Source organism: Osmerus eperlanus, chromosome 21 (genome assembly GCF_963692335.1).
Source record: "Osmerus eperlanus chromosome 21, fOsmEpe2.1, whole genome shotgun sequence".
Taxonomy (NCBI): Eukaryota; Metazoa; Chordata; class Actinopteri; order Osmeriformes; family Osmeridae; genus Osmerus; species Osmerus eperlanus.
Genome location: NC_085038.1, coordinates 142,005 through 168,429, shown reverse-complemented (window position 1 = coordinate 168,429; position 26,425 = coordinate 142,005). Strand labels below are relative to the sequence as shown.

General features: G+C 43.8%; 1 protein-coding gene across 3 annotated transcripts; it reads left to right on the top strand.

Annotated features, from left to right (window-relative positions):
• The first annotated feature begins 534 nt into the window (after window positions 1-534).
• On the top strand, window positions 535-25,904 carry pspc1 (paraspeckle component 1). 3 transcript variants are annotated; one of them, XM_062446476.1, is made up of 9 exons: window positions 535-1,082; window positions 1,756-2,057; window positions 2,556-2,651; window positions 2,848-3,044; window positions 3,341-3,425; window positions 3,865-3,970; window positions 17,396-17,453; window positions 19,439-19,587; window positions 20,297-21,213. In XM_062446476.1, exons 1-9 carry the CDS (start codon window positions 687-689, stop codon window positions 20,483-20,485), a joined length of 1,578 nt encoding a protein of 525 aa, XP_062302460.1. In that variant the 5' UTR covers window positions 535-686; the 3' UTR covers window positions 20,486-21,213. The 3 variants fall into 3 exon arrangements, 2 of the variants coding, with proteins under 2 accessions (XP_062302460.1, XP_062302461.1); XR_009928020.1 differs by lacking the exon at window positions 17,396-17,453 and having other exon boundaries at window positions 536-1,082; window positions 20,297-20,438; XM_062446477.1 differs by lacking the exons at window positions 17,396-17,453; window positions 19,439-19,587; window positions 20,297-21,213 and adding an exon at window positions 25,739-25,904 and having other exon boundaries at window positions 536-1,082.
• The last annotated feature ends 521 nt before the right edge of the window (window positions 25,905-26,425 follow it).

Below are 26,425 nucleotides of genomic sequence, written 5' to 3'. Positions count from 1 at the left end.
ACTAGATATTCACTATACACTTTTCAGTAGGGTTATGCCTCCTACACACTACACAACCTTCAAAGACATCTGACCGTGGTACCCAGGGTTAGCATTAGAGAAAAAAAGGATCTACTTGCTACTTTTAGTACTTACAGCAGCTGTGCTTTAACAGTAAGTACTATTACAGGCAATATGCATGAAACAGTTTGAATAATGACTGGAAACAGTTTGAATAATAACACACTTCATCATTTAATTTGCCTTGAACTGGCATAGACAAGTTAGGTCAGAATGAGTCTGAATAACTTGGAATGCATGCTGGCTTGCATACTATGAAATGGTCTTGAATATACTTTGTCACCCTGGAATGATTGGCATACTGTATTAGACATAGGCCTACCATTTGACTGGATATTCGTGACTGACATGAGCTGTTTGTCTCCAGTGTGGCAGTAGGGGGCAGTAATTCGCTGAGCACACCTAGTCTGTTGGAAAGCGACTGAAGAAGAAGTATTTTGGTGCACAGCCAATGCTGTAGCCTCCATTACTGTCGCCATTTTATTTTTTGGATAACATAAGCAACCAGCTGAGTAGAGCGTAGACGATATAAATAATATCTAAAAGCGGAAGGCTGTGGAGCAACTACTTAAATCAATTAAAAGTTAATAGGCACTGTTTTGTCAAGGTCTAATTCGGCACTCAGAATGGCCAACCGAAATCTGAAACAAGTCAACATTCAGAACAATGCACCGTCGCCAAAACCAAGTCAGCAGCAGACAAAGCGCAACACCAGTTCACCGGCCGGGGAGCGAGGGCCGAATGCAGCCGAGGGGCCAACTCCGCCACCACAGCCAGTAACAGCCACTAGCCCTGCGGCAGATGCCGATGAGGGTCATGGCGGTGAACCGATGGAGATGACTCTAGATTTGAAAAGTTTTCGGAGACCTGGAGAGAAAACCTATACGCAGCGCTGTCGGCTTTTTGTCGGTAATCTCCCGACAGATCTAACGGAAGACGAGTTTATAAAGCTGTTTGCCAAGTACGGAGAGGCTAACGAGGTGTTTATTAACCGAGACAGAGGATTTGGATTCATTCGACTGGTAAGATGCGACCCAGTGATTGAATAATAAGTTCAACATTAACGTTGAGCCGGGGCCAGTAAGAGCTAACGTCGGGCCAGTAAACAAAATTAGTACGGGCCAGTGCTCAAATTCTTCATTTAAATTATAGTATCGGATTAAAACGTTATCTTGGGACTTTTCCTGTTGCTTATTCTCGTATTCAAATGCGTCTACCCGTCCTTATCCCCCCTTCGTGTTTGACACTATCGGTGTCGTCTTTTTGACCAATAATATTCGATGGCTTGTCAGTTTTGACCAATCATAGTTCATAGCGCATTTTTGAGCGGGACCCAAACATGGCATTTCGAATGATAAGTGAAATTCATGCGATGAAGGCCTACAGTAGATAGCTAGCCATGAACGAACTTGTCGGTCTTAGCCTACTTGCTGGACAACCTTTCAGTTGGCAGTTACTCAAAAAAAAAAAAATATCCAGCAAACTTATGTTAACCAGTCTTTCTTTAATACATGGTAAGGGTTTATTTCAAACAATTACTCTTTTTATATTTAGATTTTCCTCTTGCCTTAAAAATATAGAGGAGGAGCAACCTCCTCTGCAATAATAATTGCAGATAGTGAAGGTAGAATGTACTGTATGTTTTTTAATGGATTTTTATACTCCCAATTCCATGTCCATCCTTATGTGTTGTAGGAAACTAGGACGCTAGCGGAGATAGCTAAAGCCGAGTTGGATGGCACTGTGGTCAGGAACCGGCCCATCCGCATCCGTTTCTCCACTCACGGTTCTGCTCTCACGGTGCGAAACCTGGCCCCCGTGGTCTCCAATGAGCTGCTGGAACAGGCGTTCTCTCAGTTCGGGCCAGTGGAGCGGGCGGTGGTGGTGGTGGATGACCGGGGCCGGCCCACGGGTAAGGGCTTCGTAGAGTTCGCCAACAAACCAGCTGCGCGGAAAGCCTTGGAGCGCTGCACTGACGGAGCTCTGCTTCTCACCACGTAAGGCCCGAGCGTGCTGTGTTGTAAAGCTACACGTGTGTGCTACTTGTAGGGCTCTGAGTGTGTGTGTGTGTGTGCTTTCTTGTAGCATCAGTTCTACAAAAACAGGAGGCAAGGCATGGTCAGTGTAAGGTAACAGGGTCAGTGTAACAGCAGGGTCAGTGTAACAGCAGGGTCAGTGTAACAGCAGGGTCAGTGTAACAGCAGGGTCAGTGTAACAAGAAGCAGGGTCAGTGTAACAGGAAGCAGGGTCAGTGTAACAGGAAGCAGGTCAGTGTAACAGGAAGCAGGGTCAGTGTAACAGGAAGCAGGGTCAGTGTAACAGGAAGCAGGGTCAGTGTAACAGGAAGCAGGGTCAGTGTAACAGGAAGCAGGGTCAGTGTAACAGGAAGCAGGGTCAGTGTAACAGGAAGCAGGTCAGTGTAACAGGAAGCAGGTCAGTGTAACAGGAAGTAGGTCAGTGTAACAGGAAGCAGTGTAACATGGTCCTCACTGTAGGACCCCTCGCCCCGCTGTGGTGGAACCCACAGAGCAGCTGGATGAGGAGGACGGTCTTCCTGAGAAGCTGCTGCAGAAATCAGCCCAGTACCACAAGTAGGTACAACCCCAAACATACATCCATTCCACAAAGTTCTCTACAATATGCAGGAATTTATAATAGTTGAATCCAGAAGGAATAACTTAGTGCTATGGTAGTCACAGCTTCTTGATGTTTGGGTTCTCATGGAAGCTACATCTTACCTTCCCAACTGGAACGCTTGTCCTATCCATGGTGTGTGTGTGTGTCCAGGGAGAGGGAGCAGTCTCCTAGGTTTGCTCAGCCAGGAACATTTGAGTTTGAGTACTCGTCCCGGTGGAAGGCCCTGGACGACATGGAGAGGCAGCAGCGGGAGCAGGTGGACAGGAACATCCGCGAGGCCAAGGAGAAGCTGGAGGCAGAGATGGAGGCTGCAAAGCATGAGCACCAGCTTATGATGATGAGACAAGGTGCACACGCTGACACATTTACACACACACACACACACTATAATCATCTATCAAGTTGCTTGAAACAATAGAGTCTTTAGGGAGTTGCTGTTGGTGGCTTTTGTTATTGACCCACGCTAGTGTCCCTCCACTGTACATGCTTTAAAGCATTTCCCCCATCTCTACTTTCTCCTTGTCTTCCTCCTCCTCCTCTTCCTCCTCTCCTCTTCCTTTATTCTTCCTCATCCTCTCCTCCTCATTCCTTTCTTCACATCCTCTCCTCCACCTCCTCCTCATCCTCTCCTTCTCCTATGCAGATCTGATGAGAAGACAGGAAGAACTGAGACGCCTAGAAGAGCTACGCAATCAAGAACTGCAGAAACGCAAGCAGATCGAGATGAGGTGTGTATGTGTGTCAAGACCAGGGGTCTCCAAGACCAGGGGTCCTCCAAGACCAGGGGTCTCCAAGACCAGGGGTCCTCCAAGACCAGGGGTCCTCCAAGACCAGGGGTCCTCCAAGACCAGGGGTCCTCCAAGACCAGGGGTCTCCAAGACCAGGGGTCCTCCAAGACCAGGGGTCCTCCAAGACCAGGGGTCCTCCAAGACCAGGGGTCCTCCAAGACCAGGGGCTGTTCTTGTAGGGCTACCTTCCAGGAGGTTTTTGCTCCAACACTAATCTACCATACCTGATTCTAATAATTAGGCGGTTGACTTGTTGAATCAGGTTAGTTACAACTGGGGTTAGAGCAAAAACCTCCTCGAAAGGATTGGTGACCCCTGGTCTAGACTTTCCCAGCCTTGGTATCTGAGATGTGTATCTAACTAAGTTGTACTTTGCCAGGCATGAGGAGGAGAGGCGGAGACGAGAGGAAGACATGCTGCGACACAGAGAACAGGAGGAGATAAGACGCCAGCCAGACGGCTTTAAACCTAACTTCCTGGATGGCGTGAGTACACGTGGGACACACAAACACAGTAGTAGTTAGTAGAAACTGCCGAGCTGGAGTTGCATGCACACTTGGACAGGGACAGTCAGCTATCATTCTACTTGCCACAGATACACTGCTGTATAGTGCTGTATCCTACTGTATACTTTACCCGAGATATAGTGCTGTATCTACAGTATACCCTACCACAGGTATGGCACCCTCCTGTGCGTCAAGGTAGCGAAACCCAGTCCCTGTGATGCCTGTGCTTGTGATGTAGCAAGTTATTAAGATGTTGGTTAGTTGATTCGGTGTTAACTTGGAGTTTGTGCGGCCAAATAAAACCTTTTTGCAGTTTGATTAGCGATATTACAGTTTGATTAGAGATATTAGTCCACATCCACATGGATGTACAGTAAACGCTTTCATTGACTAACAAGTTTTCACTGATCTATACTGAAAATAAAGAATACATTTTACATTGTTTTGCTGTTAATTAGCTAGCCAGCATTTTAGACATAAAGAAAACCCTTTGGATAAAAGCTAGTTAGGGTTAAGTGACAGAATTTCCCAAAACAACATTTTGGAATTGCCTTTTGAAATGTTCACAAAGTAGAGCAATGGGAATCAAATCCCTGTAGTATGAAATGTGTAATGAGATTAGAGATCAACCAGTCAGTAACCAGGCTACTAAATATAGAGTGTAAATTGTTTGTCTCTCCCCCACTTATACTGGGAAGTGATTTGCTGAATAAAAAACTGATTAACTAGTTGTCAATGTGGCGTATTGGTGGAAAAGGGCTGGAATGAGAAGACCAGGCCATATTTTTGGGTGTTGTATGGGTTGGGGTTGGGGGGGGGGGGGGTGTAGGTGGCAGTGCTGGTTGTGGTGAAAGGTAAGCTGTGTCTGGTTCTGTTGACACTGTTCACTACTTAGCTGTACTACTTCTGTACTGCTTTTGCATTTTATACATTAATCAGATGCTTTTTATTTGAAACACCATACAAATAGTGCATATAAAAAGTACAGCAGAAAATCAAGGAACATAAATACATAGTTTTAGTAGTATTCAGTCAAACATTGCTTTTAAGGCCCAAATGAATTTAGGCCTGTGGTTATCTAATTGGTCTGGTTCACATCCAATAGAACCTGAGCTGGTTGGATTATAACCAGATCTATAGTCTTTAGGTAGTGAAGTATGTCAAGTGATACCAGCATGTAGAGTAAGCATGTGTTGAGAAAGCACATTCATGTTCAGTGTGTATAAAAGGGGCAGTTCGTGTACATGCATGATGGGATTTGTCCATTAGGGGAGTAAATTGTATGTTTATTTACAATGCGATCATACCTCAATTATCTAAGACAACTATCCAATGATGTTCGATACAGCTCATTTTGCTGCAACAGGAGAAACTGTTTTCTTGGCTGCTAATGCTCGGACGATTAGCTACTTCATTGTTAGGCTGTGAACACTAGTACGCAAGCAAGCCTTTAATTGGTGGACTGCAACAAGCATACACTGCATACCGCCACCTACTGCTCAGGACTGCATAGAGAGGAATCAGTGTATAATGTTGGGTGTGAAAATATACATGCATGCATCAATGTTTTTGCATCACATCGATGACACCGTATTTGGTCGATGATCCCTTTTGTCCATGTAGATGTGAGATTCTCTCCACCAGCAGACTGTAGGAGTGGTACATCCCACCTCTGGCTGTAGGAGTGGTACATCCCACCTCTGGCTGTAGGAGTGGTACATCCCACCTCTGGCTGTAGGAGTGGTACATCCCACCTCTGGCTGTAGGAGTGGTACATCCCACCTCTGGCTGTAGGAGTGGTACATCCCACCTCTGGCTGTAGGAGTGGTACATCCCACCTCTGGCTGTAGGAGTGGTACATCCCACCATCCCACCTCTGGCTGTAGGAGTGGTACATCCCACCTCTGGCTGTAGGAGTGGTACATCCCACCATCCCACCTCTGGCTGTAGGAGTGGTACATCCCACCTCTGGCTGTAGGAGTGGTACATCCCACCTCTGGCTGTAGGAGTGGTACATCCCACCTCTGGCTGTAGGAGTGGTACATCCCACCATCCCACCTCTGGCTGTAGGAGTGGTACATCCCACCTCAGGCTGAAGGAGTGGTACATCCCACCTCAGGCTGTAGGAGTGGTACATCCCACCTCAGGCTGTAGGAGTGGTACATCCCACCTCTGGCTGTAGGAGTGGTACATCCCACCTCTGGCTGTAGGAGTGGTACATCCCACCTCTGGCTGTAGGAGTGGTACATCCCACCTCTGGCTGTAGGAGTGGTACATCCCACCTCTGGCTGTAGGAGTGGTACATCCCACCTCTGGCTGTAGGAGTGGTACATCCCACCTCTGGCTGTAGGAGTGGTACATCCCACCTCAGGCTGTAGGAGTGGTACATCCCACCTCAGGCTGTAGGAGTGGTACATCCCACCTCTGGCTGTAGGAGTGGTACATCCCACCTCTGGCTGTAGGAGTGGTACATCCCACCTCAGGCTGTAGGAGTGGTACATCCCACCATCCCACCTCTGGCTGTAGGAGTGGTACATCCCACCTCTGGCTGTAGGAGTGGTACATCCCACCTCAGGCTGTAGGAGTGGTACATCCCACCTCTGGCTGTAGGAGTGGTACATCCCACCTCAGGCTGAAGGAGTGGTACATCCCACCTCTGGCTGTAGGAGTGGTACATCCCACCATCCCACCTCTGGCTGTAGGAGTGGTACATCCCACCTCTGGCTGTAGGAGTGGTACATCCCACCTCTGGCTGTAGGAGTGGTACATCCCACCTCAGGCTGTAGGAGTGGTACATCCCACCTCTGGCTGTAGGAGTGGTACATCCCACCTCTGGCTGTAGGAGTGGTACATCCCACCTCAGGCTGTAGGAGTGGTACATCCCACCTCAGGCTGTAGGAGTGGTACATCCCACCTCTGGCTGTAGGAGTGGTACATCCCACCTCTGGCTGTAGGAGTGGTACATCCCACCTCTGGCTGTAGGAGTGGTACATCCCACCTCTGGCTGTAGGAGTGGTACATCCCACCTCTGGCTGTAGGAGTGGTACATCCCACCTCTGGCTGTAGGAGTGGTACATCCCACCTCTGGCTGTAGGGGTCGTACATCCCACCTCTGGCTGTAGGAGTGGTACATCCCACCTCAGGCTGTAGGAGTGGTACATCCCACCTCTGGCTGTAGGGGTCGTACATCCCACCTCAGGCTGTAGGGGTCGTACATCCCACCTCTGGCTGTAGGAGTGGTACATCCCACCTCTGGCTGTAGGAGTGGTACATCCCACCTCTGGCTGTAGGAGTGGTACATCCCACCTCAGGCTGTAGGAGTGGTACATCCCACCTCTGGCTGTAGGAGTGGTACATCCCACCTCAGGCTGAAGGAGTGGTACATCCCACCTCTGGCTGTAGGAGTGGTACATCCCACCATCCCACCTCTGGCTGTAGGAGTGGTACATCCCACCTCTGGCTGTAGGAGTGGTACATCCCACCTCTGGCTGTAGGAGTGGTACATCCCACCTCAGGCTGTAGGAGTGGTACATCCCACCTCTGGCTGTAGGAGTGGTACATCCCACCTCTGGCTGTAGGAGTGGTACATCCCACCTCAGGCTGTAGGAGTGGTACATCCCACCTCTGGCTGTAGGAGTGGTACATCCCACCTCTGGCTGTAGGAGTGGTACATCCCACCTCTGGCTGTAGGAGTGGTACATCCCACCTCAGGCTGTAGGAGTGGTACATCCCACCTCTGGCTGTAGGAGTGGTACATCCCACCTCAGGCTGAAGGAGTGGTACATCCCACCTCTGGCTGTAGGAGTGGTACATCCCACCATCCCACCTCTGGCTGTAGGAGTGGTACATCCCACCTCTGGCTGTAGGAGTGGTACATCCCACCTCTGGCTGTAGGAGTGGTACATCCCACCTCAGGCTGTAGGAGTGGTACATCCCACCTCTGGCTGTAGGAGTGGTACATCCCACCTCTGGCTGTAGGAGTGGTACATCCCACCTCAGGCTGTAGGAGTGGTACATCCCACCTCTGGCTGTAGGAGTGGTACATCCCACCTCTGGCTGTAGGAGTGGTACATCCCACCTCTGGCTGTAGGAGTGGTACATCCCACCTCTGGCTGTAGGAGTGGTACATCCCACCTCTGGCTGTAGGAGTGGTACATCCCACCTCAGGCTGTAGGAGTGGTACATCCCACCTCTGGCTGTAGGGGTCGTACATCCCACCTCAGGCTGTAGGGGTCGTACATCCCACCTCTGGCTGTAGGAGTGGTACATCCCACCTCTGGCTGTAGGAGTGGTACATCCCACCTCTGGCTGTAGGAGTGGTACATCCCACCTCAGGCTGTAGGAGTGGTACATCCCACCATCCCACCTCTGGCTGTAGGAGTGGTACATCCCACCTCAGGCTGTAGGGGTCGTACATGCCCCCTCAAACTGTTTCGAGGGTATTTTCCGTTACATAATTTCAGTTTTTTTGTACCAAACTATTTTGTCCATTCTTCTTGAATTCACGTAGCTTTCTAGGACTAGAGCCAGGACTAGAGCCAGGACTAGAGCCAAGACTAGAGCCAGGACTAACGAAAGTCTGTCAGGTTCAGCAGGGCATCAGAATCAGAATTCGGTTTATTCACCATGTATGTTATACAAACACAGAATTTACTGTGGCAGGGAGGTGCAAAACACTAAACATATACGAATCTTAAATTATGTAAAAGTACAAAAGTTTAACTATTTCTAAGAACTAAACAATCTAAGAATACAACAATTTAAATATAAAATAAAATATATATAAGAATTAGAATGAGCAGCGTGAGTGGTCAACATAGTGCAATCGGATACTGAGGTAAGGTGGGTTGTGCATACTGTAATTGCCATTAGATGGACTTATAATAGTTAACCCTTGTGCTGCCTTCGGGTCACATGACCCAAAGGTTCATAATGAACCATCATTGTGTTTACCCAATTTTACCCAATACAAAAACAAATTAAAATAATTTTCTTTTAACCTTTGCAATGTGGGGGGTCTGAGACAGCCCAACGGTTAAAAGAAAATGCTTCACTTTGTTTTTGTATGCGGTAAAGTTGTCGCAATACGACGGTGGGTCACAATGACTGATGGGTCAGAATGACCCGAAGATAACACAAGGGTTAAGTAAGTGAATGAATGTCAATGGGAGTCCTTGGCCTTGAAGAGGCCAGTAGCAGATGGAAAGAAACTGTTCTTATGGCGTGAGGTTTTGGTCCTGATGGACCGCAGCCTTCTGCCAGAGGGGAGTAGCTGGAACAGGGAGTGACCAGGGTGGGAGGGGTCGGCCACAATCTTCCTTGCACGCCTCAGGGTCCTCGAGGTGTGCAGGTCCTCGAGGGTAGGCAGATTGCAGCCGATCACCTTCTCAGCAGTGCGGATGATACGCTGCAGTCTGCTCTTGTCCTTGGCAGTGGCAGCAGCGTACCAGATGGTGATGGAAGAGGTGAGGATGGACTCAATGATGGCTGTGTAGAAGTGCACCATCATTGTCTTTGGCAGGTTGAATTTCTTCAGCTGCCTTAGGAAGTACATCCTCTGTTGTGCTTTTTTGGTGAGGGAGCTGATGTTCAGTTCCCACTTGAGGTCCTGGGAGAGGATGGTGCCCAGGAAGCGGAAGGACTCCACAGTGTTGACTGGGGAGTCGCACAGGGTGATGGGGGTGAGTGGGGCTGTATTCTTCCTGAAGTCCACAACCATCTCCACTGTCTTAAGACCATTGAGCTCTAAGTTGTTCTGGCTACACCAGGTTGTCAGCTTCCCACCTATAGTCAGACTCATCCCCGTCAGAGATGAGCCCAATGATGGTGGTGTCGTCCGCAAACTTCAGAAGTTTAACAGACGTATGACTGGAGGTGCAGCTGTTGGTGTACAGGGAGAAGAGCAGAGGGGAAAGGACGCAGCCCTGAGGAGATCCGGTGCTGATGGACCGGGAGTCAGAGACTTGTGTTCCCAGCTTAACGCACTGCTGGAGTGCCACTTGCAGGTGGAGTCGGGCACGTTCAACTGGGAGAGCTTGTCCTGAAGCAGGGCGGGGATGATGGTGTTGAAGGCAGAGCTGAAGTCCACAAACAGGATCCTGGCATAGGATGCTGGGGAATCCAGGTGCTGTAGGGTGAAGTGGAGGGCCATGTTAACGGCATCATCCACAGATTTGTTGGCTCTGTAGGCAAACTGCAGTGGGTCCAGGAAAGGGTCTGTGATGGATTTGAGGCCAGCACACCTCAAACTTCGACTCCTTGAATCTGTCTCTATCCCCACTCCTAAATGCTTCCTCCTTCTCTGACCTCAACCTTCTGAGCTCTGCTGAGAAACAGGGCTTGTTGTTGTTGAAGTTCACCCTGGTGCGTGTTGGAATACAGCAGTCCTCACAGAAGCTGATGTATGATGTCACAGCCTCTGTGAGTTCATCCAGACTATTGGTAGCAGTCGTGAACCTATCCCAGTCAGTACAGTCCAAACACGCCCGCAGATCCTCCATAGCCTCACTGGTCCACTGTTTTGATGTCCTCACAACAGGTTTACAGAGCTTTAATTTCTGCCTGTATGCAGGAATCAGATGTTCCATGGCATGGTCAGAGTGACCCAGTGCTGCACGAGGGACGGCGGTAGGCTCTACTGACTGTAGTGTAGCAGTGATCCAGAGTGTTCTCTTCTCTGGTTGGCCATCATGGCACTTACAGATATGGCTAACCAAACCAAGTACATAGCCTCATTCTGAATTATCTTCTGACCGGCAAGCCTCATTCTGAATTATCTTCTGACCGGCAAGCCTCATTCTGAATTATCTTCTGACCGGCAAGCCTCATTCTGAATTATCTTCTGACCGGCAAGCCTCATTCTGAATTATCTTCTGATCGACAAGCCTCATTCTGAATTATCTTCTGATCGACAAGCCTCATTCTGAATTATCTTCTGATCGACAAGCCTCATTCTGAATTATCTTCTGATCGGCAAGCCTCATTCTGAATTATCTTCTGACCGACAAGCCTCATTCTGAATTATCTTCTGATCGACAAGCCTCATTCTGAATTATCTTCTGATCGACAAGCCTCATTCTGAATTATCTTCTGACCGGCAAGCCTCATTCTGAATTATCTTCTGATCGACAAGCCTCATTCTGAATTATCTTCTGACCGACAAGCCTCATTCTGAATTATCTTCTGACCGGCAAGCCTCATTCTGAATTGTCTTCTGACCGACAAGCCTCATTCTGAATTATCTTCTGATCGACAAGCCTCATTCTGAATTATCTTCTGACCGGCAATCCACGATGGGCTGAATCCATTGCGGTGTATTTTTTCTTGTATTTTGCTGATTTAAAGTCCTTTGTTTTGGTTATTTGTGTTATTTTGCAAGTACTTTTGCAAAAGCTTTTATGATTGATGGTTGGGTTAGCGGCTGTTGCTGTTGGTGCTAAAGCAGCGTGTTCTGCCGGATGATGCACCTGCAAATAGTTGTGTAACGGATCACAAAACACATTTTGTATTGAACCTTGGTTGAGACACAGGTCTGATCATTTTTCAGATCAGTAAAAAAAAGTAGATATAACTTTTCTTTTCATTTATTTGAATGTTATACTCAATAATCATGCGACTTGGGATCAAAAGACTTCAAGTTCACTCATCGACTAGCCATGATTATCATTGCTTTTGCTAATAAGATTAATTAAAACTAGAAACCCAACCCTAGATTCAAATTGATTTCGCTCTGGAGTATAAGTTGCATCAATCTAAAAGTCTGCTAAATGAATAAATGTAAATTTAAGCAAGTTACCGGTAAAATAGTTCACCAAGCTCCCAATCTCATTCCACATCACTGAATCCGTTGAACTCGTTGGTTCATGTCAAATCAGTATGAATTAACATTTAAAAACATGTTAAATTATATATATTTTGATATATAAGTCGCACCTGACTCTAAGTCGCAGTACCAGCCAAAGCAAAGCATTGGGTGAACATCTGATGTAAAAGGGTTTGGTTGATATTAGAGCACAATTACACGCTTTTAGCTGACAAACATGAAGACTAAAGTAACGTGCTTACTTTTCTATATATAGATATATTCTTTGTGTAGGTGTAGGTAGGACATTATGGATGTTTCCAGTTTGGTGGTAAACTGCACGTTATGTTTACCTGCAGTATTGTTGATTTAAGGTGTGCTTACTGATGTGGGGGTAAACTGCACGTTATGTTTACCTGCAGTATTGTTGATTTAAGGTGCTTTCTGGGTAAAAAACATCTCATTTGGTCTGGCTTGTGGAACATGTTATTTCAGACATTTAACTTAAAATGTCCAAATGTCTGTTATCCTCCTGTGACAGCAGAACTGGCTTGTAGATTGCGTCTTGTGATACTTTGTTGTCATGAATGCAAAATAACCTTTCTCCCCTATTCCTATGGTGTGTTGAAAAACAGTAGAGACAGAAGACCGGCTGGATGTGTGAGCTCCTGCTGCTGCTGTTGTCCTCTCTCTCTCTCTCTCTCTCTCTCTCTCTCTCTCTCTCTCTCTCTCTCTCTCTCTCTCTCTCTCTCTCTCTCTCTCTCTCTCTCTCTCTCTCTCTCTCTCTCTCTGTCTCTCTGTCTCTCTGTCTCTCTCTCTCTCTCTCTCTCTCTCTCTCTCTCTGTCTCTCTGTCTCTCTGTCTCTCTGTCTCTCTGTCTCTCTCTCTCTCTCTCTCTCTCTCTCTCTCTCTCTCTCTCTCTGTCTCTCTGTCTCTCTGTCTCTCTGTCTCTCTGTCTCTCTCTCTCTCTCTCTCTCTCTCTCTCTCTCTCTCTCTCTCTCTCTCTCTCTCTGTCTCTCTCTGTCTCTCTCTGTCTCTCTCTGTCTCTCTCTGTCTCTCTCTGTCTCTCTCTGTCTCTCTCTCTCTCTCTCTCTCTCTGTCTCTGTCTCTGTCTCTCTGAGCCCCCTCCACACAACACAGAACAGCCCCCACTACATTAATATGATACCCCTTGTTGCATAAGAATTCTCTTATATGCATTTACAAGATTAGACCAATAATCTTCATCTTACATATTAAGCTATTACCACGTTAACCAGAATGAAGATAAAATAATTGTATGAAAAGGTCTAATTAATGTATTGTGGCCTCTGCCTTCTCAATTAGTTTTGCTACATAACAGGAAAACTAAATATATTCAACTGGTCTTGCTAATTGGTAAATCTGTAGAGACAACACGTGAAGCTAATAAGTATACCGTAGATGAACTAGGTCTCCTGTATCATGTTTTACGAGTGGCTTAAAGAAGGGCAGCCTCATACACAAATATATTTTCTGTAACATGTCTATAAATGTTAATTTGGTCTGCTTCAGATTCAAATACACCAATAGCCAGAATTGGTGTATTCTAATGACTAGTTTATAGTAGTCTTCAAGTTGATAATACAGTAATAATAAGGGATTATGCAACCAGGTTTGATGCCTGCTGTGAGATATTATTCATGTGTAGGTTGCAGTTGGTGCTGTATCAACATCATCACATAGACCGAACATAGCGTTTTAAATCAAATTAATATTATTATTGCAAAGTAAATACAACACGTTCAAGGCCACATTAATAAATCTAATTATATCATTTTTGAAAGTAAGTCATCAGTAATCATACATATGAAGGGAAAATGACAATATAGCAATTTTCAAAGACTTGTAGCATCACCATCAGCAAATCTCAACATCCATCAAAATGACATTGTTTCCATTATGACTACTGTCTTGTATCCATTCATAACTTTACCAATGTTACGCTGAGAACACACTGAATAAGTAATGATTTATGTTACAACAAACTACATGCAGTGAGAGAAGACAAATTCCAAACAAATATATGCACTTAACTTAATGTCTAAGTAAGCAACGCTGCTAGGACAGAGGCTTCCATTATCAAAAAACACGGCCTAGTTTCAAAATAAAAGCCCAATAAAACAAGGCCCAGTTTCAAAATACAAGAAAAAAAGATTATATTTTAAGCCCATCGGGAAATAGATATGGATTTGTGGCATCCCGTTTTGACCAATTTCGAGATTGAAGGCTTGAACTCCTAAATATTTTCTAGGAACATGCTGTACCTCTTAACAATGATATTATGTTCTGATGATTATTTTTGCAATTAACGTTTTACAGTTACTTCTGTTGGATTGTAACATGGTTCAGAATTGGCATTCCCAAAACATGTTTTAAATTCTGTTTTTAGATGTTAGATTTTGTAATATTGGACTGTAGCAAACAATGATTTATTATTGTTGCATGGTTACTGCTACATGTAAGACTATGATTTTGACAATGTCATGTTTACCAACATGTAATCATAAATTATCACAGTATGCTGAATTAACCTCTGTAGAAGGTGTGTGTGTGTATACTTTCTAGTCTTTGTTTTGAGTGTGTGAGAGACTGTGCGTGCAGAAAAATGAATGTTGAAAGATGTGTGTGTGTGCATGCGACTGCTTGATTTAGACCTTAGAAGTTTTTTGTTCATGTGTGCTCGAGTTGTTGAGGAATGTTTAATTGCGTGGAACATTTTGCATTCTGTCAGGTAAGTGTACTTAGATAAAGATATCATACAACAGTGAGTGCCTATGTTGACAATTATATTTTAAAGTCTGTGTAAAGCAAATTCCGAGATTTGTTTATAAACATTACAAATGTACATTTTTTGTTACAAAGACTGAATTTTGTAGTAATGAATTGTGTAGATAAACCGTTTAACAGTCTTTCACAATTTTTGTTTGTGTTTGGGCGGGAAATCATGCCCGATGACGCAATGGAGGCACTGAGCATGGCCCCTCCCCTAACACTATAGTAACTAGAGTGCTTTAGTGTCAAGTGGTTCGCCCGCTCCATCGCAAGTGAGTTATTATCATTACCGTTGGTTAACATTACTACAGCCTACAGTTTGGTAGCTAGCTATGCCTTCATCCCGCAAATGCATATTCCCTGAATGCGAGAATTTACAAAACAGTTCGGTGTCCTTATTTAAATTTCCCAAGAATGATGAGATCAGGATGAGGTGGATAGATTTTGTGAAGAGCCACCTTAATGGAAAGCTGATGATCACCACTGCCTCTGCAGTGAACAATTGACACCGGGTATTTTTACAAACTTTCATCAGAGATTCAGTGGGAACTGGGATTCACTGATAATCTGCTGTTACTGGTGAACGTGGCTGTAGCGGTATATGACAGTTGAGAGATGCGCAGCTTTCCCCCAAGTGGTTTCGGTGCCCTCAGTGGAAACGTCAGTCGACATGCCCCCGGCATTTGAGCGCAGAGAATACTGCTTAATCTTTTCAATTTGTTTTTTATTTACTTGGCAATTTTTCCTTTTTCAATCATTCAAATTTGGCGGGTGGTTAGTGACACATTTTTTGGACAAACTCAGAACACATTTATTATTGCTTTACACAGACTTTAATGAGATTGCGTTTTAAAGTCTGTAACATAAGTTGTGAAATTTGGCTTTGGGTGGTTAGGGTACCGGGTTGTTAAGTGCTTGATGTACTTATGCACATAATCACAATCACATAATCTAACTAATGCTCATTTCAGTATATTAACAGTTACAAAGATTTTGTTTTCTGATCTTATGACTTGTTAAAGGCAGGGTAGGCAATGTTGTTGGGAAGCACTTTTTGTCATATTTGCCGAAAGTAACTTCACGTCTTGATAGCAACCAATATATCTAAAGGTTTGACGGTAATATGAAATCATTCCGACATCTGTGGGCATTGCAATACTGTAATAAACACGACCAATTATTAAGGGGTACCCTGACTTGATTGGACGGGCTACCTGTCTGTCTACCTACCTGCGTGCACTCTGTGCCTCCACTCAATGCTCGTTACTGTAGTTTTGTGGGAGCGGCACTGAAGGGAGGAGGTGGGATATTTTGGTTTGAATCGTGTTAAAAATAAGCTAAAATAGCTAGCTTCGCAACTTGCCTACCCTCCCTTTAACTAGCATGTTTGCATTCAAATGTAAATTCTCTCAGAGCAGTCAAGGTAGTGGCAGCATGACAATTTAACAGTACTTGGTTAAAGTATTAGCTTGCTAACAAGGAGTGAAAGTGACCAACTGAAGTACATGGCAAAAACACTAGCTAGCTAACAAGTTGGTATGAAAATGACCCCCTGAAGAGTATTTGGCTGAAACATTAGCTAGCCAACAAGGAGGTATGAAAGTGACCAACTGAGCCCCCTTCACTATCTGCCTAGCAACCTAGTAAGCAAAGCTACCTGTCACCACTAGCTGTCTAGCAACCTAATAAGCAAAGCTACCTGTCACCACTAACTAAACAGTCTGCTGCTTAACAACCCGGAACCAAAGGTAATTCAATTATCCAAGTCATATTTCCAAAATGTTTTCTTTATAAAAATGTCATATTTGCTTTAATAAGTCAAACTTTGAAATATATTTTCATAGTCTGAAACATGTTTATCTGTGTCATCACCTTAATCCCATCCTGTTGATGTTCTAAAAACTCTTACATTTAGTCATTTAGCAGACGCTCTTATCCAGAGCGACATACAGTAAGTACAGGGACATTCCCCCGAGGCAAGTAGGGTGAGGTGCCTTGCCCAAGGACACAACGTCATTTGGCATGGCTGGGAATCGAACCAGCGACCTACTGATTACTAGCCCGATTCTTTAACCGCTCAGCCACCTGACTCCCTACTCTTGTTCTCTTTTAATGACAAGTGAACTCCTACTTGTATACAGCACTGAATTATGTATGCTGTGAGGACATATTTTGTGTTGGAATTAGTGTCTATATGACCTTTTTAAAATGGAGTGAGGTTGAGTCCGGGGGGGTGAGGTTGAGTCCGGGGGAGTGAGGTTGAGTCTGAGGTTGAATATTCAGATCAAGTCGTGTTGAATATTCAGATCAAGTCGTGTTGAGTGAGAAATTCAAGAGAATATTTTGTGTACTTTCATCAGTGTTTTGAATGTGTGTGTACTAATCTTGCAATTGTTTTGATAATCATAAGTTATTTTATTTATGTACTCTGTGTGTGTACACACAATATATATATATATTTTCTTATATATATATTTTTAGGAACCACAATAGGATTCCATCAGTATTTAACTTAGGTGACCTGTTATATTTGTATCTTTTTTTATTTATTCCTACCATACACTTAGTAACATTTACTTCATAATTGGCCTCTTAACTGAATTGTTGGACAGTTTTGACTCTAAACCCAGAATATAAACTGTACAAATCCAGGCAAGATACTTTCCTGGTGTCTGCCCCCAGGCCAGTGGGGTGGACACTAATCTCTGGCTGGGAAGTATGAGTTTTGAACTACACAAAGTGTTGTTCTGCAGTGAAGGTTGTTGTGTTCACAAGGTTTATGGGTCCACCCTTCTTCTTCACTTCTTCCAGAGAGAACAGGATATGAGAATGGGTGAACTGGGCCCTCGTGGAGGCATTAATATGGGAGGTAGGGTCATAATGGTGACTCGCTACTGACTGTTCTGAAAACAGTTCTTACCCCCCTCTGTGTTTGTAGATCTTGGGGAACAATATGGGTCCATGCAGTTTTTGTCAGTGTTGGTTTCAAGTCGAAGAGACCCTTAGTTAGACCTACCCTTGTGTCTTAAGATCTGCAGATGTTGAAAGGGTATTGGGCGAGGAACAGGGCCTAGGGACTTTTGAGTGGGGCAAGCTGTGTGAGGCTCATGGTGGATCCTTCACCCTTATACGAGATGTAATCTAGGGCTGCACATCACCAATACTACAAGGAGACAACAGAAATCTGTTTGCCCACGTCAAGATGTTTGTTTTCCATAATGTGTTTGAGTTTTTATGAGTATTCATGTTTTGGGGGGGGTTTAGGGGGGGTTAAATGGGTAGTTGTTTTTTGTAATACAGAGAGATGGTGCTTGTATCTGTGTGTGGGTTTGGAATTGAATTAAGAAGAGGGCAAACTCGTTCTTGGTTTGTATAGCTAGCATATTTCCCCCAAATAGTCACAGTTCCTACATTTTCCTCCTCTACTGAGAAATTGTCTTTTGCCTGATTTTATCAACCAGTATTTAATTCAAGATGGGATTAAGATGCATCAGTCATTTTCTACTCCGCCACCTACAGTAGTGCTTAATTTGCTGCTCCCAAATGTACAATGTATAATAGATAGATGACAAAATGCCTTGTAGTTTATGTTGTGAATCTAAAGATGCAGGATTTCTTCAGGGTTCATTTCTGAAAAGATGGTGTAGATAGAGGTTAGGGCTAGCCTAACCCTAGATAGGCTTGTGTAGTACTAAATTCCTGCTTGTTTCTTTCCACCTGGTCTTAATAGCAAAGGATTTATTTACCATCTCTTCAAACTGAAGAGTGACTCTGCATTATTTAGTAACTCAGTGATGAAATGTTTTTAAGATATATTTTCCTGTGAGTTTGTCAGGACCATATATTTCATTGCTTGTGAACTTGTCATAAAGACCAATCGTAAAACTTTTATTTTTCCTAACATCACTACAGCTCTAGATTAGTCTATTGAACTATTGGTTGTGTGATCAACTTTGGACTTACTCCTTCTTTTGGGATTGAATCCTTTATTATAGTTCTGCCTATTATATCATGTCATTGTATTGCTATCAATCTGTTTTCATGGTTTGATGAGCATTGTTCTGCTTTTAGGCCAGGCAAAGTATGTACCATTAATTATCTCCGGGATTACTTCTTGTACAGCATTTTTTGTGATCACACATGAATTGGTTTCAATTCAGACTGCTGTAGAAGGTCACATCTATAGTGGAATTAATCAGTATTCAAAATCCTGAAGTGTAATCAGACTCGTGCTGCAGACGAACCAAGTATGGTGATGTACAGTCCTAGATTTGATCTTAAGCGATTTTGCCCTAAAATATAAAACAAGTGATGTGTCTGACAGCTTGTCCCTCACTGCTTTCACTGTAATGACTGATAAAGGTATTTTATTATGATAAAAAGGTTTGCAGACTCATTTGAACTGCATATTCCAGGTCTATGTAACGTTGGTTTTTGGTTTGTCTTGCTTTGTACTTTATGGGGGGTTGCATTCATTAGATACATTAATGGGGTATGTTCATCTAGAAAACCAAACTTTTTTTACCTTTAAACAATTATCCCAGCTTTAACTTCTGAATGCCAACATATCATATTTTAAGACTTGGACAGTACAAATTATTGAGATATATATTTTCATGTAAAAGGTATACGCATGTATTAACAGTAGATGTAAACATACCACACAAGTGATCATAGTAGAAACCTTTGTGATGCTAGTTTATTTGTCGGATTATAACTACTTATGTCACCAACAGCCAACGTTAGCTAGCTCTTCAACTCAACTTCAAGTGACAGTTTACAAGTAAATAGTTTACAAGCAGGCTCAATTAATTTCTGATGTGACCAAACCATACTACATTGTTTTGCGTGTAGATGGGTTTAACCCTGCCTCTGTTGTCGGGGCTGGTAACCAAGGGCCCCCTCAAATGATGGGCATGGGCATGAATGCAAGGGGCGGAGCCATGGGCCCAGAGGGAACTCCAAACATGGGTGCGCCATTGATGCCAGAGAACGGAGCTATGGTAACGTATGCACAAATGATGTGCTCTGTATCTCCCTTTTACATTTCACCTTAATAGTTACTGCATTCTTTTTTTATGGTTACCACTTGCTAAGCGGTAGATTACTTATCAAATGGATGAAACAATATTTTTATCATACCTGGCAAAACTTTATTTCTGGTCCCTCTAATATCCCTCTACCTATCTGCCCATTTACCTCTCCCCTGTCTCTCTACCTCCTCCCTGGTCCCTCTACCTCCTCGCCTGCCCCTTTACCTCCTCTTCTCCTGCCCCTCTACCTCTTCCCCTGCCCCCCTGCCTCTGCCTCTTCCCTGCGCCTTTACCTCCTTCCCTGCCCCTCTGCCTCTTCCCCTGCCCCTTTACCTCCTTCGCCTGCCCCTTTACCTCCTTCCCTGCCCCTCTGCCTCTTCCCCTGCTCCTCTGCCTCCTTCCCTGCACCTCTGCCTCTTCCCCTGCCCCTCTGCCTCCTTCCCTGCACCTCTGCCTCTTCCCCTGCCCCTTTACCTCCTTCCGTGCCCCTCTACCTCCTTCCCTGCCCCTCTGCCTCTTCCCCTGCCCCTTTACCTCCTTCCCTGCCCCTTTACCTCCTTCCCCTGCCCCTCTACCTCTTCCCCTGCCTCCCTGCCCCTCTGCCTCTTCCCCTGCCCCTTTACCTCCTTCCCTGCCCCTCTACCTCTTCCCCGGCCATTCTGCCCGCTACATAATGTAGCGCAATGAGCGCTTCTCCCAGGGAGGCCCCGGTCAGATGGTGTCGTCCCTGGGGAGTCGTGGAGGGGAGGACCCCCCCCAACAGCAGGGCCTGGGGGCCGGGCCACAGCCCAGTGGAGGAGGGTTTGAGAGGGGAAATCCTGTGACGGGAGTCTTTGATGGTCCCAACAATAAACGCCGCAGATTCTGATACTGTTTGTTACTGTTATACCAAGTAAAAAAAAAAAAAAACAGCTTTGAGGATTTTATTTGAGTTTGAACCAATTTACAAAAGCACGACTTGAGCTAAAGGTTACTTTCCTGCGCTGACAGTCAAGCTTATATTATTCATTATGAATGTATTTCTGTATATTTTTTTTAATGTTTTTTTATTTGCACTCTTGTCATGTGTGCCTAATATTGACCAATAACTTACTTAGATGGCATGTGCCAGGTCCACTGTTGATTTACAAAAAAAACTGCCATCCTTCAAATTTCTGCAATTCACCTCTTGTCAATTGACAGGCTGTAGATAGCTTCAACCTAAAGGACAAGGTCCTACAAAAGTAAAACTGGCAGATACAACAGCACAGAAAACTATTATTGTCTACCATCTTTTCTTGCTGTTGCACAATATGCATGTGCTTTAATGGGTTATTCAAATATCTCTTATGGGAAGTTTACTCATTGCTAATAAGTTGGAATCACAAACTAAGAAATTTGTGTTTCTAGTAGTCTTTTTCCCTTGTTGTAATTTTGAAGAGGACTCATTTATATTTATAAATGACTATTTAGGCCATCCACTATTTAGTGGCTGGCCTACGTACATCTGCAGCAGCTGTTTAGGTCCATCCTTACATCCATGTCTCAGATGCAATAGCTGATCCTGTAGTAATTGGTTTGTTTACTGAAATAAACATAAATGAAACGTATGCTCTGTGTAATTGGTATTTTGTGTCAAATAGGATTATCTGTAACTACTTGGCATGCATGGTGATATAACTGGCACAGGCTTTTAAGACCTATACTTCTGAATACGTTTTATCACTAGTTTGAGAGTCTATATTTTCAAACTTTCAATCTCACCTGTGTTTTGCTGTATTATTGTTGAGTCTGTGTATCTGATTCACTTTGAAGTGAACTGGCGCCTGCTGTTAAACCTGGTGCTGTATTCACAAAACATCTCAAGGCTAAAAGTAGCGCTATAACTTGCAGATTTAGGAGAAACTCTTTCAAATAATGGTTGTGTCAGTCACCTAACCCTAAGTCAGTAAGACCAAATCACAAACAATTCTAAGAGTTTGTTGTTTCTAGAACCAACTCCATAACACCAGATCAGTCAAGACACATATTAGATTTGAGCATTTATTGATAACCACGACATGGAAATAGGTTTGACTTTGGCGGAGTGGATGATCTAAGGGAAACGCTCCCTGCTTCCTCTATGCGACACATACATACATGACATATGAAGCAGGGGGCAATAGAGATATAATCCCCCTGATGGATAGAACATACAGACAGCGAAGGGGATGGTGGAAGGCAGCAGCAGCACTGATCATACAGCAACCGGGGGTGTGTGTGCGTATCTGCGCGGCCTTTTAATGCCGTCTTATCGGACGTGACCCAATGGGCTTGTGCTGGCTAACACAGGTGTGGTAATGAACGGATGACAAGCGCTGCCCGAGTGCCATGTTTCTGAAGCAGCTGTTGAGGGTGATGAACCTCTCTCTCTTCTTCTATCTCTCTCTTTCCTGCCATGCCTGAACTACCTTCGCTCATAGATCAAGGTTGACAACTACGCTACTTGGCCACAGGGTAAATGCAGCTATGCAGTACAGACGTATGGAGCTAGACAGTGTTGTGCACGTTCATACCTCTCATGAACTAGTTCAAAGTTCAGTTCATTTCATAGTTTTAAGGTGTGTGTTTACTGTATGTAAAAATCCCGCAAAAAATAATAAGGTGCATCAGATGTTGTCGCTGAGTCTGCGTCTCTGCTTTCACTTGCCATTTTTATGAGACCGAGAGCTGTTGTCTTGGAATATGTTGTTGCTTGTTTGGTCTACATGTGTGTGCGATGAATCATGGGTAACGTAGTGCGAAGTCGAGTTAGTTGGTTTAAGTTAGGATACATAGCGAACATTTTACGGACACTGAGCAACGACATAGTGCAAACATTCGATTTAGACAGCGTCTCTCCTCGGGAGAAGGAAAAGATTCTGTAACGTTTTAGCTACACCTCATAATATGAACGTGTTCACCGTTCAAATTCATTATTTGTCATTAAGTTGCGTTCAGTTCATCGTTCTCATAAAAATGAACGTGTTCAGTGAACGCGTTCTTTTGAACTCGTTCATGCACAACACTGGAGCTAGAATAGTGACAGTAATCTGAGGTATTAAATAATGAAATTGGCATTGAAACAACAACTATTGGCACTGAAAAATGTGCACAGTCACACCTCCCCTCAAGCCCCTCCCCTCTACGCCAAAACAGTGACAGAAAGTTGAAACTGAACCAGTGACATGGTAAAAATCCTGACAGCGTAAAAAAACATTGAAAATGAACTGAAATCAAGAAAATGTGCAAAGATTGAAATTGAAAAACCCATCATGATGCATAAAAATATCAAAATAAACAAATAATGGGATTGTAAGATTTTTTTTCAGTTGAACATTTTTCAGTGCCAATACTTGTTGTTTCAATGGCAATTTCTATTTTAAATACCTCAGTTTACTGTCACTGTTCTAGCTCCATACAGACAAACTAGGCATATCTCAAACATCCGTTAGAAGAACATTGCATCAAACAGTAAATGCTGACTAACCCCACATCGACATTTACACGGCTGCCTTTATGCATATTCGCTATTTGGGTGTGCTTTGCCTTCGGCAGGGGCACAACCTTTGTTCTCTCACATATATATTATTATTGGGTGTGCTTTGCCTTCGGCAAGGGCACAACCTTTGTTCTCTCACATATATATTATTATTATTATTCTTTTTGCCCCCCTAAAACTCAGTCAATATTTGGCCTACATAGACAAAGTAGGTGTCAAAAGTTTCGTCTTGGTAGCGATTGAGTTGCTTCTATTGGAATTTACGTTCTGTTGCATGGTTTAGGCTGAAGTTAAGTTTTTGTTGCAAAAAGTGAAGCTAACGGTGGCTAACATTGGACCCCAAGCTTGCTTTTACCGAAGTCCGATTTAAGATGTTTTGGAAAAGGTCAATTATTTCATTTCCCACAGTGTTTTGACTTATACTATGAAAACTGCTCAAAAATGCAGTTCGCTTGTATGTGGTGATAAAAACAGTTTGCAGTATAGCAGGGGATGTCTGCATGTGATGAATGTGTGTGTTTAGATATGTAGCGGGGTTTGCTCGTTTAAGATTAGCAATACTTAATTTATAATAAAGTATGTAGTTCTTGGGGCACCACCTCTTATTGTTAAAGGGATAGAGGAAACCTTATTGAATAATATTTAAATAATAGCCTTCGTAATAATCAGTCTAATCTTAAAGTTGTGAATTCTATGAAAGTAGAGCAGATCAGATAACGTGAGTGATACGCGAATATTATACACAATGATTTATTTAGGAGAATGTAATTATAATGAACAAATACCAGATAAGTTATGGGTTAGTCAGAATAGTGCAGTGGCTGGATGCAAATGAGGGCGAGCAACACAATGGCTGTGTAGAGCGTGTAAAGGGGGAAGGGAGAGAGAGAGAGGGGTAGAGGGGGACAGGTAGGCCTTTGTGGTAACAATGGACGAGCAAGGGCAACTGACTTAGCGAGGGTTAAGCTAACTCATTTGTAAAATACAATCAAACATCAACAATTTAATCACAACATGCCAATATGTCACAGGTAAGAAATATTGCAAATCGTAGTTACTTTTGTCGGTTTGAAGAAAGGTAGAGTCAATGGTTTCGTTATCGTCCAACGAAAATAGAACAACGGAATCTTTGGCCAAAGTTCCGGGCGCTCAGTGAATTTGCAGGTTGAGAGGAATAGTTTAGAAATGTAGCTAGCACTTCAGTTTAATCCTACGAACAAGCGGGGGTGATTGTACGTTTGGGGGTTTTATACTCCAAAGGAAAAGGGGGGGTCCCCGTGAAGGTGACCTCTTTCATTGGTCAGTTTTCCCCCACCTGGGCGTCGTCCTGAGATCTGCCTAGGTGTGAAGTGGCTGATAACTTTTCAGAGTTCAGCTATTTCAAATGTCCATGTATTGCTTATACTTCAGAATATAACAATACAACATTCGTAAATGGTTTTGTTAGTATGGTACAATCATTTTGATATCCAGATTGGCTGACTTAACTATACTTGAAGGGAAGTTATAATCAAACCTCAATTAAACAACGTTCTAAGTAAATGGGAAAAACACACATTATAACACATCAACTACTGTCATTGAAATAGTGTCCATGAGCCATGTAGTCCTTGAGAATATGTTTGTAAATCCTTTAAGAAAGTTATTCCTTGTAAATCCTTTGTTCTGATACTGTGGGCCGTGTGGCCTCTGTATCTGACCCCATGCTGGGTCAGAAGCTTTGAAGCTTCTCCTCTGGGAGAAGGACAAAGGGGGAAGACCCTTTCCTTGTCGGGGGTAGGAGAAGGTGTGATGGTACCGTGCTTTGTCTGTGGACTGTGCTACAGATACAATACAACTTTTATTTAACTGGAAAATAGAAAAATACGAACAATATGTAGTGTACATTTTTTTTGTTTCTGTGTGTGGGGTGGTAGTGACTACATGCAATTAAAGTTATACTTCGACTTATGTGGTGGAATATTATCCATCTTTGTCACTGACATCCAGTAGTCACAGGTATGAAAGCTGTATCTGACCTTAACCCTTGTGCTGCCTTCGGGTCACATGACCCAAAGGTTCATAATGAACCATCATTGTGTTTACCCAATTTTACCCAATACAAAAACAAATAAAAATAATTTTCTTTTAACCTTTGCAATGTGGGGGGTCTGAGACAGCCCAACGGTTAAAATAAAATGCTTCACTTTGTTTTTGTATGCGGTAAAGTTGTCGCAATACGACGGTGGGTCACAATGACTGATGGGTCAGAATGACCCGAAGATAACACAAGGGTTAAAGTGGAAGTCATTGTGTATCACTTGATTTGATATCAGTGGTTCTCAAACTTTTTCTGTCATGCCCTTTCTAAAGATGGAACAAGTGATAAATGTGTCCTCTCTTCATGACATCACATATGGGATTGTGAACTCTAGGGGTTACTGCAGTGGTGGTATGGAATGTTTAACAGTTAATGTCGGATCCATCATCCTATCCAGGTACATTTTTAGGTCAACCTAGCTTTGTTGCTGTATCTGCAGCAGTTGACATCAAGTTTGTTAAATTCCTGAGGCATCGTGCGACAATCATAGACTTCAACTAATGGTGAGAGTGTTATTTTAATCATCGTTTTCTCTCCTTCAGGTCTGCCCACCAAGTATGCTGCGGAGATGGCAAAGGTGCAGGTGACCGGAGGCACACACATCTCTAGTGTTTTAGGAGGCACTCACATCTCTAGTGTTTCAGGAGGCACACATATCGCTAGTGTTTCAGGAGGCACACACACATGTATACTGTTTCACAGGTAAGTTTTATTTACCAAAGTTCAATAAAGATTCTTGAATTAAATGTAATTTGTATGTCTCGTTATTTGACAACAGTGAAAATTGTTGGATTCAGTGTGATCCACCAAGAATATATATGCATACTAACGTCTAACCTTCCTAGTCAGAGTTATGGGGTAAACAAAGGTAGACGGACAAAACTAATAATTCAAAAATGATCCCAGCATCAAATGATTCTTACTGCACGTTGAGGGGACTAGTATGAGTAACCCGTTTTTTCACCTGATATAATGTGTACCCCCTCCCCTAACATGCAAAGGGTCTGTCCTGCCATCATGCAGTCGCGGAGCCAGAGGGGTGGCCGGGGTGGCACTGGACCCCCCTGATATCGGACTGGCCACCCCAGGTGCCACCCCAAAATGTCATTTGCTATCCCTGGCAATTGGATGCTGATTGACATTTAATTTATCTTGTTAAAAGAAGCGTTTCTTTTGACATCTGGCAGCGCATTTTTTCAGGATATTTTCACAGTTCACCAGTCAGTCAC

Bases quoted from the DNA above. Each gene is read 5' to 3' on its own strand.
- pspc1 (XM_062446476.1), top strand. From the start codon at position 687: ATGGCCAACCGAAATCTGAAACAAGTCAACATTCAGAACAATGCACCG. The intron at 2,652-2,847 runs GTAGGTACAACC...GTGTGTGTCCAG, and splicing joins AAATCAGCCCAGTACCACAA to GGAGAGGGAGCAGTCTCCTA. The intron at 17,454-19,438 runs GTAGGGTCATAA...TTTTGCGTGTAG, and splicing joins TGGAGGCATTAATATGGGAG to ATGGGTTTAACCCTGCCTCT.